The sequence below is a fragment of the Geotrypetes seraphini genome, chromosome 1 (genome assembly GCF_902459505.1).
Source record: "Geotrypetes seraphini chromosome 1, aGeoSer1.1, whole genome shotgun sequence".
Taxonomy (NCBI): domain Eukaryota; kingdom Metazoa; phylum Chordata; class Amphibia; order Gymnophiona; family Dermophiidae; genus Geotrypetes; species Geotrypetes seraphini.
Window position 1 is genome coordinate 388674630 of NC_047084.1, and position 16559 is coordinate 388691188.

The following is a 16559-nucleotide window of genomic DNA, read 5'->3' on the forward strand; positions in this document are numbered from 1 at the left end:
CCCTTCACAGTGCTTTTGTAAACATCATAATAAAATAACAAAGGCTCCAATAATGAAAAATAAAAGTCCTTTTCCCATACACTCAGGTTGCACAAGTCCGGTTTTCACCCGGACAGTATATTTTTTGACCAAAACGGATGTCTACAATTAGTAAAATTCCCCAATCACATATTTTTTTATGGGGACGGATTTGTATACAGCACTTCATTAGATTTTTTTTATTATATAAATTTTATCTTTTTGTAGACTTGAAGTCTTGAACAAAGAAAATGAGTACAGCAAAAAAAGCAAAAACAGATAGTGGAAGACCATTCCAAGAGGCCTGGACAGAGACATATGGAGTGATTGAACGCACTGGGAAAGCATTGTGTATTATGTGTAATGAAAGTGTTGTGTCTCGCACATCAAGTGTCAAACGTCACTTTGAGACCAACCATAACAGTGTTGCTGAACTTGGTTTAGCTCAAAGAAAAGAGTTCCTTGTAGGAAAATTAAAGAAATATCACTCCCAGTCTCTTAGTTTTAGCAACTATCTTTCAAAAACTAATCATCTTACAGTTGCCAGCTTTCAAATTTCACTGTGCATGGCAAAACATGGTAAGCCCCTCTCTGATGGAGATTTTATCAAAAAGGCAATTTTGGCTGGGAGTAATTCACTCTTCCATGATTTCCAAAACAAGGATAAAATTGTGCAGCGCATCTCTGAGATGCCGCTAAGCAGAAATACTGCAAAAGATAGGGTTCTGCGAATGGCTGCTGATGTTAGTCAACAGCTTACTTGCGACTTACAAAAAGCACCCTTCTACTCCATGTGCTTGGATGAAAGTACAGATATTACTAACCATGCAAGACTAGCGCTCATTTTGCGTTATGCTACTGATGACATCATGAGAGAAGAGCTGGTAAAACTGCTGTCTTTGCCTGGAAGAACACAAGGGATAGATATCCACAATGCTGTGATGGAGGCTTTTTCATCACTAGACATAAGTCCAGAAAAAGTGGTTTCAGTTACTAGCGATGGAGCACCTAGCATGGTGGGGACAACATCAGGATTCATTCATTTCTTTGCTAAGGAAGCAAAACATCCACTGATTCAATTTCACTGCATAATACATCAAGAGGCTCTCTGCGCCAAAGAAAGCAGCAAAAAACTTGACGATGTCTTCAAAGATGTAACAAAAATGGTGAACTTCATCATGGCGCGTGCTCTTAATTTTCGACAATTTCAAGCCCTTCTTGATGAGGTTCAGGCACAATATAACACTTTACTGATGTACAATAATGTCCGGTGGCTGAGCAGAGGACGAGTGTTAGAGAGATTTGTGGCCTGCTTGGAAGAAGTTAGGCTATTTATGAACGAAAAGGGGGAAGACTATCCTCAACTCACCAACATGACCTGGCTTACCAACTTCATGTTCTTTACAGATTTTACTAACCACTTTAATGTACTAAACAAAAAATTACAAGGCATGGGAAAAACAGCAGAAAGCATGTTTAGTGACATCAAAGCTTTTGAGAGAAAATTGCATGTTTTTGAAAAGACCTTGAGAGTGGACAGCTAAAATATTTTCCCAACCTAAAAATACATTTGGATAATTCTACAACATTTGTGGACAGTCATAAAAAACACCAGGAAATCCACAAAGCATATTCCACCATTGTAGCTGAAGCAAAGGAGAATTTTAGTAAAAGATTTTCTCAGTTCCGTAAGATGGAGACAACCCTTTCATTTATAACTTCCCCAGAAAAGTCCACATTTGAAGATCTTGATCTTTCCTGTTTACAGTGGTTGGATATTCAAAATTTGGAAATGGAGCTACTGGAATTTCAAGAAAGCTCTATCTGGAAAAGTAAATTAAATGACCTGCGTGCGGCTCTTGAACGTATTGAGTGTGAAAGGGTGACAAATGAAATCACTGCTAGCAGTTCTGAAAATGAAATCCTAAAAGCGTGGAATTCTCTGCCAGACAATTTTAAGTCCATGAAAGCACTTGGGATTGCTCTTCTTACTTTGTTTGGGTCATTCTATGCATGTGAGCAGCTGTTTTTGGCTTTGAATCATATAAAATCTGATGCTAGAAACAGATTAACGGATGACATGAATGCTGCATGTGTTGCTCTGAAATTAACGCACTATGAGCCAAGGATTGACAAGTTATCAGCATTCATGCAACAACAAAAATCACATTAATTTTTTTCAGAGCATGCCCAATGCATATGTTTACATGAAGCAGTGTTTTCAGTTTGCAGTTAAGACACTTTCTAAGTTATTTAAATATTATTTAAAGATGTTATTTAAAAAAGGGACTTTACATGGCCCTGTTGTATTCCAATCTGGAATTTCCAATAAAAACGGTTGGTTTAATTGAAAGCTCTTTTGTTTTCTTTACATCATATTATTAGAAATGTAATGATTTAACTATTTTCTAATTTGATTGTAAATTTTACAAAAAAACATGTATAGACTCTTTGGGAATACACACCAAGTCTTGACACAGTTAACAGTTTTAAGAAGTTTATCTTTTTTTTTACTCAGGATGACATGTTATGTGAATAATACATTTAAAATATATTGTGTAACTGAATCAAATTCTTCCTAAATTCATTAAATTGAATGAAATCATTAAAACATTATAAATTGCCAATAAATTGAAATGAAAACCAAAGGATTGTGAATCAAATTGATTCTCTGACAATACAAAGATTCCAACCTTTAAAAATGATGTTACATAGTTCAGGCAACTTTATAAAGAGTTTTTAGATACTAAAATCTTGTTATTAAGGTTTAATTGACTTGCTGGCACTTTGAGGAAATTCTTTGGTTTTGTGCGGCAGTTTGGGCACTCGGGCTCAAAAAGGTTAGCCATCACTGCCCTAGAGCAGGGGTGCCCAATACGTCGATCACTATCGATTGGTAGATCGGGAAGGCAATCTGAGTTGATCGCGGAGCCCATCTCAGGCTCCGTGATAGACTTGTATTGCCATCCTGATCTACCGGGCCGATCAGCCTTCCTCTCCCTGATGTCAAAGACGACGCCGCCGGGCATCCACTTTAGTCTGTTTTTTGTCATTTCAGGGGAGGGAGGGTGGCGGCGGCAGGAGCCTGAAAAAGAAATCATCCTGGCCGGGTTTGGTGTCATGCTACAGAGCTTCTACCTCTTCCAGAAGCTTTCCTATCTGGCCTCTCCCTTCTACCTGCATACAGCCACACCCCCTGCTCCACGGTAGCAGCGATCGACACAAGCTTCTGATGTCGGGGCCTATCTTCTGCGAGTCCCGCTTGTTTCAACTTCCTTTTTCCACAAAGTCGGGACTCGCAGAGTGAAGGCCTCGATGTCGGCAGCCTGTCTTGATCACCGTTGCTGACGAGTTGCTGAAGAGGGCTGCAGGGCAGGGTGTGTGGTTGGATGCAGGTGGAAGGGAGAGGGCCAGATGCAGGACTCGTGGGTGAGGGAGGGAGGAGAGCGAGAGAGAGAGGGGAGGGAAACAAAAGGAAATATTTCATACCGGGCTGGGCCCGAGTGGAGGGAGGGTGGAAAGATTCTGGTTACAGGAAAAGGGGGGAAAGCTGAAAATGGAGATAGTGACACAAAGAAGAGAAAGGGTAAGCAGGACTTACTGAATAAGGATAGAGATAAAGAGGGGACATGCTGAAAGCAGGAGTGGTGGTGGTTTAACACAGAGGGAGAAATCCTGAAAAGGGGTTGCATGGGTTTACAGAGGAAGGCAATGCTGAAAGAGGCTAGATTGGCACACAGAGGGAATAATACTGAAATGGAGGGTTGATGGGGATACAGATGGAGCAATGCGGAAAAGGGGGAGAGGAGATAGGGACACAGAGAAGGAGCAATGCTGAAGGGAGGTAGTGCTGAAAAAGAGGAGATAAAACAGAGACACAGAAGTAATGCTGAAAAAGGGGGGGAGATAAAGACATTGAAAGGGCAAATGGTGAACATGGGGTAAAGACAAGGACAGAGACAAATGAAGATTCTGAAAAAGTGGTGAGATAGGGATATAGGTGAGATGGACACAAAGAAGGGTGATGTTGGAAAATAGGTGGAATGGTAATTCTGACAGACACAGAAGGGAAATGCTGGATCAAGGAGCGATGGGGGCTCAGGCTGGATGGAATGGGGAGAAATGCCTAGTTGGCCAGGAATTTCCTCTCCTACGTCAGAATTGACGTCAGGGAGCGGAATGCTAGTCAGCGCAACGCTTCTGCAGGGAGAGCTTGGGGCGGCGGTGGCTTGGGGGCTGTTCCCCGATGGCAGCGGCGGCAAACCGAGTGGCTTGGGGGAGGGCAGGGAGAAAGAAAGAAAGGGGGCAGGCAGGGAGATAGAAAGAAAGGGGAACAGGGAGATTGAAAGAAAGGGAGGCAGGGAGACAGGGAGACAAAAAGAAAAAGTTGGGGGAGAGAATGAGGTCTGGAGGAGAGGAAACATACAGGAGGCTGAAAGAAGGGAAGAAAGATTGGATGCACAGTCAGAAGAAGAAAGTGCAACCAAAGACTCATGAAATCACCAAACAACAAAGGTAGGAAAAATGATTTTATTTTCAATTTAGTGATCAAAATGTGTCCGTTTTGAGAATTTATATCTGCTGTCTATATTTTGCACTATGGCTCCCTTTTACTAAGCCGCAATAGCGGTTTTTAGCGCAGGGAGCCTATGAGCATCGAGAGCAGCGCGGGGCATTCAGCGCAACTCCCTGCGCTAAAACTGCTATCGCGCTTTAGTAAAAAGGGAGGGGGTATATTTGTCTATTTTTGTATGGTTGTTACTGAGGTGACATTGCATAAAGTCATCTGCTGTGATCTTTTTGAAAAAACCCCGGAATATGAATGATAATTAACATTTTCTCTGACTTTCAGTGTGCTTTGTGGTTTTTTTTTAAAATTTCATTGTTGGTAGATCATTTTGACTTGGTCATTTTAAAAGTAGCTCGCAAGCCCAAAAAGTGTGGGCACCCCTGCCCTAGAGGAAAAGAGGGACAAGGGAGATACGATTCAGATGTTCAAATACTTGAAAGGTATTAATGTATAACAAAATCTATTCCAGAGAAAAGCAAATGGTAAAACCAGAGGGCATAGTTTGAGGTTGAGGGGTGGTAGACTCAAGAGTAATGTTAGGAAATTATTTTTTACGGAGAGGGTGGTTGATGTGTTGAATGTGCTCCTGAGGGAGGTGGTGTTGAAGAAAATGGTGACAGAGTTCAAACAAGCATTGAATGAACACAGAGGATCTCTAATCAGAAAATAATGAGTATACACTGAAGGAACTAAGGCCAGTACTGGGCAGGCTTGTATGGTCTGTGTCCCGTTTATGGACATTCAGTTAAAGACAGGCTAGGGAGGGCTTCGATGGCTGGGATGGTTACAATGGGCTGCAATGAGCTATGATGGAGACTCCAGTAGATGGAACCTAAGCACACTACCTGACAGGGCTCTGGGTTTCTGCCACAGAAATATATAAGAAAAAACCCCACTTAAATTAAATTAATTTACGGAGCATGTATGGTTAGGCAGACTGGATGGACCGTTCAGGTCTTTATCTACTGTCAATTAGTATGTTACTATGTTTATGGTACCAGGCCATGTCCGGAGTCATGGTCAAAAAGTCACTGCTGAGTGGAGGTGGAATAGGTTGCCGTTCCACATAATCAGAACAGTGAGGTATTAATTCTGATGCTGCCATAAAGGGAGAAGGCTGAGAAAAAAATAGAAGCACTATCCCTCAAAGTTTTGGAAAAGAGTGAAAAACTGTGCCATAGAGCCCATTTGCTGCGGGGGCTCTGGAGCCAATTGAGGCATAGAGGAATGTTTCCAAGGTGGAGGATTTTCCACCTCAAGAGAGGGAGAAACTGTCCTTTTTGAAGATTTTTTTATTTGAAAGAGAAGGTAAATTGGTCCCTGCAGTACCCAATGCTGTCTGAACTGAGGACTACGAGGCAGTACCAGTGCCTGCAGGAGGCCTCTCTGGTAAAGGTTGAAATGTCGAAGCAGTCGTGAGCTGCTTGTGATGGCCTCACACTGCTTTCAACGGTTTAGTCTTCTTACCGTGGGCCGCTTGTGCCATAGCATTATTTATCACCGGCAACTATAGCGGCATCGTTGGGCTTTCTTCCCAGGGCAGTACCTTACATGTGCCCTGAGGGGGAGGAGCCGTGGATGATGCCTTTGCAGGCTGGCCAACAAGTACCACAGAGGGCATGGTCTGTCAGCTGCAGATTTCAGTCTGCTTCTTCTCCACGCAGATAGAACTGAACTGAACTCTTGATGAGGAGGGTTCTGAGCATTGAAAGCAGTTGAAAATTCACAAGAACTGAAAAAGACTGAAAAAAATAAAGAAACAAACAGAGCAGATCAGAAAGTCTCATTCCGGCTCACATGCAGAAGGAAAAAATTGAAGGGAACAGCAGAGACCTCTGGAAAAGGAGGAGGGATTCAAAAGCTGGAGTGGATTCCTTCTGCATGTCTTGTGAACATGGGGATATTACTTGTCTATCCAGAATGATACATCTATTCCACTAGAAATTATTTTACATACATAAGATACATAAATATATCCAAGGACTTAGATAATTCAGCCCACAAATCTAAAGCTAAAAATCAGACCACATAAAGTTTAAAACACAAGGCTGTATTTTTTTTTACATTCCATACTAAACCACTCCACAATAAGCAATTGCACAAATGCAATATGCAGCACATACGAAAGAATACCACAGAGGCTCGCAGTTCCTATTTCAGTCTGTGCAAACGCATCAACATTATTTTGACGAATAGGGCTCTAACTCATATTTATGTCTACAAGTTTAACCTTTATAAATGGGCAGTAAGGCGGGCAAAATTGCTGGCAAACCTCGTTCGGCCTTTTTGGAAGGCTACGCGCATTTCTCGAATTTGGGAGGGCCCCACCATTTTGCATATTGATGATCAGGCAATCCAGGCCCAATTCATGCATTTTTATAATGACTTGTATAGCTCGGGTCCGTATGATACCGCTGCACGGGACTCATTCTTTCATGATCTGGCTCTTTCCAAGATTTCAGAGGCCCAACGGAATTTGTTGAATGCCCTTCTCCTGCCAGGAGATTCACGATGCCATTGGCAAACTAAAACTTGCTAAGGCTGCTGGGCTGGATGGTGTGGGACCGGAGTTTTATAAAATTTTGAGGTCTCAGGTGGGGCTGGCTTTGGGGGCTATGTATGCGGACGTGCAGGCCACTAGACCTCTTCTCCCTGAACAGAATCATGCTCATGTGGTGGTGCTCCCAAAGCCGGGGAAGGATCCTGAAATGGGCTCTTACCGGCCAATATCCCTGCTCAACCAGGATTTGATGCTTCTTACAACCATACTGGCGGGTTGGCTGGCTCAGGTGGTACCTCATCATGTCCATCCCAAACAGGCGGGGGTTTGTCCCGGGGAGATTCTCATCTTCTAATATTCTGAAGGCCTTGGTGGCGCTTCGGAAGAGATGTCGAGCGGGTGATGATCTGCTGGCATTCGATAAGGTTATATGGCCTTATCTTTTCTGGATTGTGCGGCAATATGGGATCACCGAACCATTTCATAACTGGATTGTTAGCCTTTATACCGTCCCAACCACACAGATGCAAAGGGGGACATGACAGGGGTGCCCATTATCCCCGCTTTTGTTCATTCTGTCATTGGAACCTTTGGCTAATAAGATTCAGGCCTCTTCCAACATAACAGGCATAAGGGTAGGGTTGGAAGACTAAGATCATCATGTTCGTGGATGACATGCTGTTATTTGTAAGCAATGCCCTGGTGTCCATCCCTCTCCTGACTAAGGCCATGCCGGTAACTTCCCCTTGCGTCATCTGCCTGATTTCCCTTTTCGTTGGGCGGTGGGGAGATTAAATACTTAGGGATTTTTCTTAGCGCAGATTGGGCTTGTGTGTATCTTCGTAATACGCGCAGTTACGTGACTATTGTCTCCATTGGGGGGAGCTACCTCTCTCCCTTTCGGGTAGGGTGGCTCTTGTTAAAATGGTTCTGCTCCCTAAGATTCTTTATCCTCTGCAGATGACTCCCTTATGGCTCAAGGGAGTGGACGAAAGGGCTTATAAATCTTTTATTGGTTCTTTTCTCTGGCACAATCGCCGGGCCCATATAAGGTTTTGGAAGCTAACTCAGAGTAGGAATAGGGGGGTTAGCATTGCCGGATATTCGTTTATACAACGTTGCTGCCTTGTTACGATGGGTCCATGAACTATATATGTCTCACTTCTGTTTTGCTAATGCAGGATTACTCGACTCCTGGGTGGCTCCACACCGCGCTCTGGCATGTTTGGATCTCCCTCAGTGGAAGAGGCCTCGGGGGGGCTTCATTTCGGTGTGGTTGGACACTCTGCGGCGAGCTCTGCTCTGGTGGAGATAGAGTAGGTCAGGGAAATTGGTCTTTTCGGCCACTCTGTGGTAGCCACGCGTTCCCTCCAGGGGTGTAGGGGGGCACGAGGGCTGGAGGAGCGATTCGGTACTGGCCTCTGTCTTGGTCATGTCTGTCCACCTGATTTGGGTAACCAGGTGTTTCCCTCCTATGATGACTTTCACCACCGATGCTCGTTACCAAGCATACCGTTTTTTTGCTTACCTCCAACATTGTCGGCGGAACCCTCAGGGTTCTCATTTCTTAAAGTTGGATCAACTTTTTCTCTCTCTCCCCTTCACCTTAAACTCCCTCTCCACTTGGTATGGGCTGGCCCGTGAGGAGTGCATGGATTCACAGCTGCACACCTTGGCATCTAAATGGTCTACAGAGCTGGGGGAACCCGTTAGTGTAGAAGTCTTGACTACATGCATTCTAACATAATCCAGGGGATTAGAAATGCTCAACTGCAGGAATTACAGTTCAAGCTGCTGCATCGTACTTACTTTACTAGGACCTGGGAAGTGTGAGCGGGCTTCTGGGACTCTGATGTATGTGTGAAGTGTAAATGCATGAAAGGGACCTTACTGCATAAGATTATTGAATGCCCGGCGTTGCGTGTTTACTGGAATGGGGTTTTGAATTTCCTGATTAAGATCTTAGGGGGGTGCCTCTTCAGTGCTCTTATATGATACTCATTTTGGGACAGGAGTATCATATAAGGAGGTGCTGGATCAGGGATTGTTGGCTGAGCACTGGCGCTTTCTGTTTATTGCCCTCCTGGTGGCTCAACAGGGGGTGCTCCTATTGTGGATGGATGGAGCCATCTCTGATGTGGTGGGGTGGAAGCGGTCTCTAAAAGAAGTATCCCACTGGGAACTTGGGTGCAGGGGCGAAGACACAGCAACAGCTGTACCAGTCACTTTGGGAAATGGTCATAACAGAGGTGCATACCTTGTAGGTTTTACTTGTTCTCTTCAATCACTCAGGAGGGAGTGTGGGGTTGGGTATTTGTGTACTGCTTGGGGGACAACAAACTGTAAAATCTGAACAGACTATTATGGCTGTTTCCCCTTGGTAGGGGAGCTTGTGATTTCTGAATATCTATTGCTAAATGGCTAGTTTTGTATATTGCTCTTCAGTCTTGTCTTTGCCATGGTTCTTTGTTCTGTCTGTTCATTTTGTTCTGTCTGTTCATTTTTTTTCTGAATAAAAATTAATTATTCCAAACAAAAAAAACACACACTCCACAATAACCATTTCCTCACACTGTTCAAACAGGTGGATACAAACCTATCCGTGCACTTCCATCACCATCCAAAGGCAAAAATAATTGTAAATCATCAGCATAAGCAAAAAAGAGAAACAATGTCTACAAACAATCCTACCTAGTGGACACAAATACAGTATATCTACAGATGGCCACACTGGCCATCTGTAGATATACAGATCTACAGATGGACATACTGAATTCACGTATTCTTTAAAATATGTTCTGTTTTGTTTTTGCGGTTCTGTAAAATTTAATAAAACATTTTTGAACTTAAAAAAAATCTCTTCCTTCACCTTAGCTGGTAAAAGTGTCTGTTGAACAGGCTCTTTTGCTATTGCTACTGAAATGGAAGTATGCACTGAGCACCTTTCTGTGCGATTTAACAAATGTGCTGATAGTTTTTTACTATTGAAGGAGTCTCTCCAATTGTGATTTACCATCACATGTAGGTATTTTTTATGGTGATGACAGTGTTGATGTGCATACTTTGCAAAAGTGGGTCAAAAAATTCTAGCATGACATGTGGAGCCATTAATTTTTATTCAATCCTAATTCTCTTGATCAATTTCTACAGACCCATCTTTGAACATGAGGAGAAAAAAAAGTGAGATCATGGAGCAGGAAAGGGAAGATTTAGAAACATCAGAAATAACCAATCCCTTCTCATTTAAAACACTCCACACCCTTCATTCATATCTCATCTTACCCCTTTTTCACTTGTACCCCTTCAATTCTTTCACTCACCACACATCCCATTCTCCTTGCTCTTTATTACACTTCAAACCCCTCAACACTTCCTTGAACACCCATCTCCCTTCCATTCCCCCTACTTCTGCCCTGCAACTTTTCCACTTCCTTATCCCACCTAGTCACTTTCTCAACTCTCATCTCTCCTCATGTACCTCAATCACCTTCCCATGTTGGCTCAGTATTAGGATGACTGCAGTGACTGCACTGTGAGCCGAACCCTCCTTTGCAACCCTTGGTGGTGGCATGCTTTTTACTTCTTGAATCAAACTGCCACACTTCATGCCACAGCAAGAAAAGATGATGGTAAAACCAAAGGCATTATGCTGTTGCTGTCCTCCCCCTACCCCTGAGCCAGTATGGGAGGGTAAATCATAGCATGAAAGAAGGGATGTGCTACTACAGCTACAGGACAACTTGATGCTTCAATCCAGGCCCTAATTTCCTATGGTGATTCTGTGGGAACAGTTTTGTGTTCCTTACCAAAGCCATATAATCTAGGAAAACTGGATACCCTATTAACTTTGAACATACCCTCAGGCAAACCAATTCCACAGCTTAATTATGTGTTGCCTGAAAATATACCTTCTTAAGCTTGTTCCAATTCTGGTACTAGCAGTTCAATGAAGTGTCCCCTACTCTACTGTACTGCAGTATAATTTATGGCACAAAACTAACATTTTTGGGGGCCATATGAACTTACAAAAACAAAAAAATAAATTTCACCAGAATTTAAAGCTTAAATCTCGATTTATACATACAGTCTTAAACAGATAAATCATTAACTGTAGATGTGCAAGGGGGAAAAACTTCATGACATGATTCAGAACTAAAGTTCTCACAAACCTGTGCCATTATGCTCCATGTTGAATAGTAAGCATTGCTGCCGATTCAATTGTGCAATAGTCCCTATGACCCTGAAGCAGTTAGAGTAAGCTAAAACATTGCCCATCATCAGCGCCGACTGCATGGCTTGCTTCCATCAAGTGTAAGAAAATGTACGCGTGAGCTATGAATAAAGATAAGTGTTAGACAGTAATTTTATAACTCATGGTGAGAATGATTTATATATATTTAAGGAATTTTTTTGAATTGAGGAAAGAATCAAGGGGTTTTTATGCTGATGAGGTGGCACTAAATGGTTTGTGAGAATTTTAGTTCTGAATCGTGCCTGAGGCTTTACCCCCATACACATCTACATTTAATGCTTTATCTGTTTAAGACTATATGTATAAATCGAGATTTAAGCTTTAAATTCTGGTGAAATTTATTTTTTGGTTTTGAAATTTTGATGGTTTCACCTGTTTCTAGTATTATGGTGCCATATGAATTTACAAAAATTTTTTAGGCATGCAGTACCTGGATTCTTGTTTAATATTCACAGCATAACTAAATTGAGGAAAAATACATAAACCAAACATATACACATGGTTACCTGGAATATAACAAGGAAGAGATTCTTTTGCTCACTCTGAGCAGACTCTACTTTCTCCTGCAGTCGCTCAATCTGTTCTTCCAGTGGCCCATCTTCCCTATCACTGCTCCGATCGTCGTCATCATCACTATCTCTCTGGGAATGAAAAAGCAGGCATGTAAGATGAATGCTACAGAATCAAAACCTTTGTAAATTATATTAATATACCAAAGTAATTTGCAGACTATATTTTTGTATACAGCTCATGACTTCCTCAGGAATTCAAGATGAGTGTGTGGGTCCTCATGACTGGAATAAACTTCCTGGATATTTACAACAGCAATCTAATTTGAGTTTTTTAAATAAAATGTTGAAGAAATAATAATAAACTTTATTTTTGTATACCGCCATACCAATGAGTTCTAGGCGGTTCATGTCAAAAAAAGCTGGTCAGCGAATCATATAAATACACATCATATACATGTCATAAACACAGTACTAAACAATCAAGATATGAATTTATCAAACAAATTGGTTTTCAATACTTTTCTAAAAGAATGATAAGACTGAGCTTGAGGAATTAGAGTACTACACTAGGTATTCATTTTACTAGCCTGGAATGCAAAAGTTTGATTTAAAAAAAATCTTGTGTAATGACAAGATTTGGGTGATGGAATCGCAAACCAAGTAAGATTTGTGTGTATTCATGTTCATTCCATGAAATTCAAAATGCAATTCAAGATAAGCTGGGGCTAAAACAAATAATACTTTAAAACAAATACAACCAAAGTTAAACAAAACTCTTGCCTCAAACGGCAACCAGTGAAGTTGTCTATAAGGAAAACCAAACAAAAACTGCAGACAGTGTACAAGATGCAGGCAAAATTTATTGTACCAAAGTTAAAATGCAATGATATAAAACCTTTTTACCAACCAACAGGCCTTCGTCAGGGGTCCATGGTAAAATGAAGGTAACAACAAGTGCCTGTGTGTTTAATTCGTCATGAATCGCTGCGATTCTTGGCGAATTAAACACACAGGCACTTGTTGTTACCTTCATTTTTTGCGGTATACTTTATACCCTATTGTGAGGTCTACTAGAATTAGGGAGATCCTGGATTCTCTACAAGGAGAACTGGTAATGAGAGCTCATGTGGGATGGGGTCATACTAGACTTAGTGCTTATAAACAGGGAAAGTGTTTCTGATATTACAATGAGTGATCTGGCATCGAGTGATCATTGCATGGAATGGATCCAGCCCGCCGACCATCTGAACCCCGCCGACCACGAGCCCTACATACCTCCCTCGAGAGCAGCATCGGGCCGGAGACACTCTAAACAGGCTGCTTCGCGGCCTTCTCTCGTTGGGGAATTCCCTCTTCCGCATTACTGATGATGTCATCAATAACACGGTGCACGGAAGGCCCCGACAAGAGAAAGCAGAGATCGGAACACACTTCTCAGTTTGCTTGCAGAAGGAAAAACTGAAGAGGGAGCTATTCTCCACTGGTGAAGGGCAGGAGTTGATAGATTTGAGTGACACCCTTCTGGAAAGTTCATGACTATAAATAGACAATGGCTTCAGTACAGAATCCTATATCTGCACAACAGAACTGAGGTTTTGTCCTTAAAAAAATATGAGTTGAAGCAATAGTCTTTTCTTATTTTGATAAACATGAGAATTCTTCCCAAACTTAGAAACATTTTAATTTAGAAATCTAAACTATAGCTGAATCACTGATTAACTGCCATCTACATTTCTAACCACTTTTGTCTTAATGATGTTTGAGCTCTAGAAAATCAGTGTTTATACTTCCGTACACGCTTGTGCTGCTTTTCCAATTTTCCTTTGGTTTCCTCCAGCTCCCTCTGGATCTTCTGCACATGCTTATTCATTTTACGTATTGTAGAATGTAAGATTTCCCAAATGTACAACCTAGGAAAAAGCATTTAACAGAATGAATTTATCCACTTGCAGAATTAAATCAGAATGCTAAATATGAAAAGATTAGGTTCTTAACTCAATAATCTTTTTAGTAGAGAGACACTTCATTCCTGAACTTGTGGGTAGACAATCCCTTCTCGCGAGAATTCTTGTAGGGAGCTTCATTAGCATTCTTTTGCTCCGCCTCCCATCCTACTGGGCTGTTATCCAATTTCTCAGCTCATACCAAAGCAGATGGTCAGCCCTGGAGAGGAAATAGAATAGGGAGGGGTACGACAGGTTCACTCTTGGAGACACTTGTCTGTTCTGCTTAAATAATTATAGCAAAATCCCCAAGACAAAATATCCTTAAAAGATACCAAAATATAAGTTGGACGTGCCCTAGGACATTGCAGGAAAATTAACTCCCTAAACTTCACCAAAAATATATAAACCTCAAATCTAAATTTTTAAGATAAGGAGCACCCTCAGCATGAGCTTTAAAGAGCGATTCAAAGAGTAGCTCTTCTGCTTAGAATAGCAAAGCCAGCAAACATTGAGCAGAGATTATCACTCACTGCCAGCCGCACACCATCATCTGGGTGCTCCTGGGTGCTTTAAAGTGCAAGTCAAGTGCAAACAATGTGCAATAAATAAATATATATAAAAGTGAAAGACAAAAAGTTCACTGTCCTGCAATGCCCCACTGACCTGAACAGAGAATGAAAAAATTAGTCACTTGTCCCTCCAGTTACTTAGCTGAATAAAGGTGCTGTAGTCAAATAGTAGCAAGAAGTGTTCCAGCACATGGAATCGCAAAAACTTCCTGTGCTCTGGAAAAATGGGAATGTGCAGTTAGGCCTCCGTCAAATCCAGGGAGGTGAGAAATTTCTCCAGTGCCACTGATGTAATCACTGACCTCAGCATCTCCATTTGGAAACGGGGTATCATGAGGGCTGCATTCACAGCTTTGAGGTCTAGAATCAGCTTCCTGTCTTCTGAGCCTCTCTTAGGCACTATGAAGTTTTAGTGTTCTTCAACCACCGGTCCATGGACCGGTGCCAGTCCACAGAATTTCCTTCCGGTCCACAGGGCTGGCACATGCATCAGGCCCAAAACTGTGTCCTTCAACCGCTGGACTGCGCTGCGATCGATGCGGCGTTATCTTCGGGCCGACTCCCTCTTCCTCACTGACTCAGTGCACAAAGCCACGGGTAGCGGCTCCTACATGCATCCTGCACCTGAACCGGAAAGCCTTCTCTCTGATGTCAAGTCAGAGAGAAGGCTTCCAGATGAGGCGTGGAACACGCAAGGAGCCGCTGCCCGCAGCTTTGTGCACTGCGTCAGAGTTAGGAAGAGGGAGCTGGCCTGAAGATAACACCGGGGTCAGAATAAAATGGCCAGACAGGAGCAGGCCAGAAGGCATAGCATGGAGGGAGGGAGACAATAAAGGTAGGGGGAATGATTTTATTTTTTAATTTAGTGATTGAATTGTGCCAATTTTGAGAATTTACATTTGCTGTCAGTATTTTGCACTGTTCATGAAGAAATGCATTTGTTTCTTTTTCTCTGGGGTTGTACTCCATGCAGAGCTTTGCATCTTAGGGTTTGTTTGTACTTTTAGTTTTTGGTCCTGTATTTGCATAGGGGTTATCTGTGTTCTGGTAAGAATAAATGTTGAGAAGTATACAGTGTGCTTTGTGTAGTTTAATTTTGTGGTTAACCATTATGTGCTGTTAATAAGATTATATTGTGTGTTTATATGAAAAATAAATGGAAAAAAATAGTGTTACAGCGCCTGGGGTGGAGATTGGGTAAAGATGGGCAGGGTCTGGCCTACAACTTAGCCCAGTGTTCTTCAACCGCCGGTCTGCGGACCGATGCCAGTCCACAAAATAATTTTTTTATTTCTGCCGGTCCATAGGCGTAAAAAGGTTGAAGAACACTGAAATATACTGAGTATCTGCAGAAGCCCAAGTCTTCCTCTGGTATGGGCTCTATTGCTTCCAGGTCCAGCAACCTTTACACAGTTGCTTGGAATTTGGCCAATTTTTCCAGTCTCCTAGCCAATGTGTTTAGAAAAAGGTCTGGGAGGGGAAAACAGAACTCAAGCGTGTACCCCTCCCATATAATGTCCAGCAGCCAGTGGTCTGTGGTGATCTCTTCACACACTTCCCAATAGGTCGATAACCTCCCTCCAATATGTGAAAGCTCAGCTGACAGCTTGGAATCATAACTGATTCTTGGGCGTTCTGGTGGAGTGGGATCCTGAAGATTGGGGGCACCTGGCCCCTCCCCCCCTATCTTTGTATGGAGTTTTGAAAGGATCTTTGGCTCAAAAGCACTCCTGAGAACTGGTGATATCATCTAGAGCAGGGGTAGGCAATTCCAGTCCTTGAGAGCCGGAGCCAGGTCAGGTTTTCAGGATATCCACAATAAATATGCATGAGATAGATTTGCATCTCAAGGAGGCAGTGCATTCAAATTCATCTCATACATATTAATTGTGGATATCCTGAAAACCTGACCTGGTTTTGGCTCTCAAGGACCGGAATTGCCTACCCCTGATCTAGAGGCCTGAAAATTACAGCTACCCTACTTCCTAGGGTCTCAAGGCCTACTGTCTGGTAAAGACTTCAGCTTGTGATTCGCACACTGGCCATAAGATTATTCAGAATGGCCATAAGATCATCCAGACCTTTCAAAAAGAGTAAAAGCAGACATTTTGCTCATGACTCTGAAAAGGTCATATAGAGCATCAGCTACATAATCCAGTACAGGCATTAAAAACTGGAGCTACCGCCCAACA

At 42.3% G+C, this 16559-nt stretch overlaps 1 protein-coding gene across 5 annotated transcripts in view; it reads right to left on the bottom strand.

The window, feature by feature from the left end:
- Positions 1-16559, bottom strand: part of NCBP1 (nuclear cap binding protein subunit 1) — a 397555-nt gene that overhangs the window by 38695 nt on the left and 342301 nt on the right. For all 5 annotated transcript variants that reach the window (XM_033917013.1, XM_033917021.1, XM_033917038.1 and 2 more), the window contains 2 exons: positions 13648-13762; positions 11847-11981 (listed from right to left, as the gene is read on the bottom strand). In XM_033917013.1, the coding sequence (XP_033772904.1) occupies positions 11847-11981; positions 13648-13762 (250 nt within the window). The remainder of the gene's footprint in view (positions 1-11846; positions 11982-13647; positions 13763-16559) is intronic.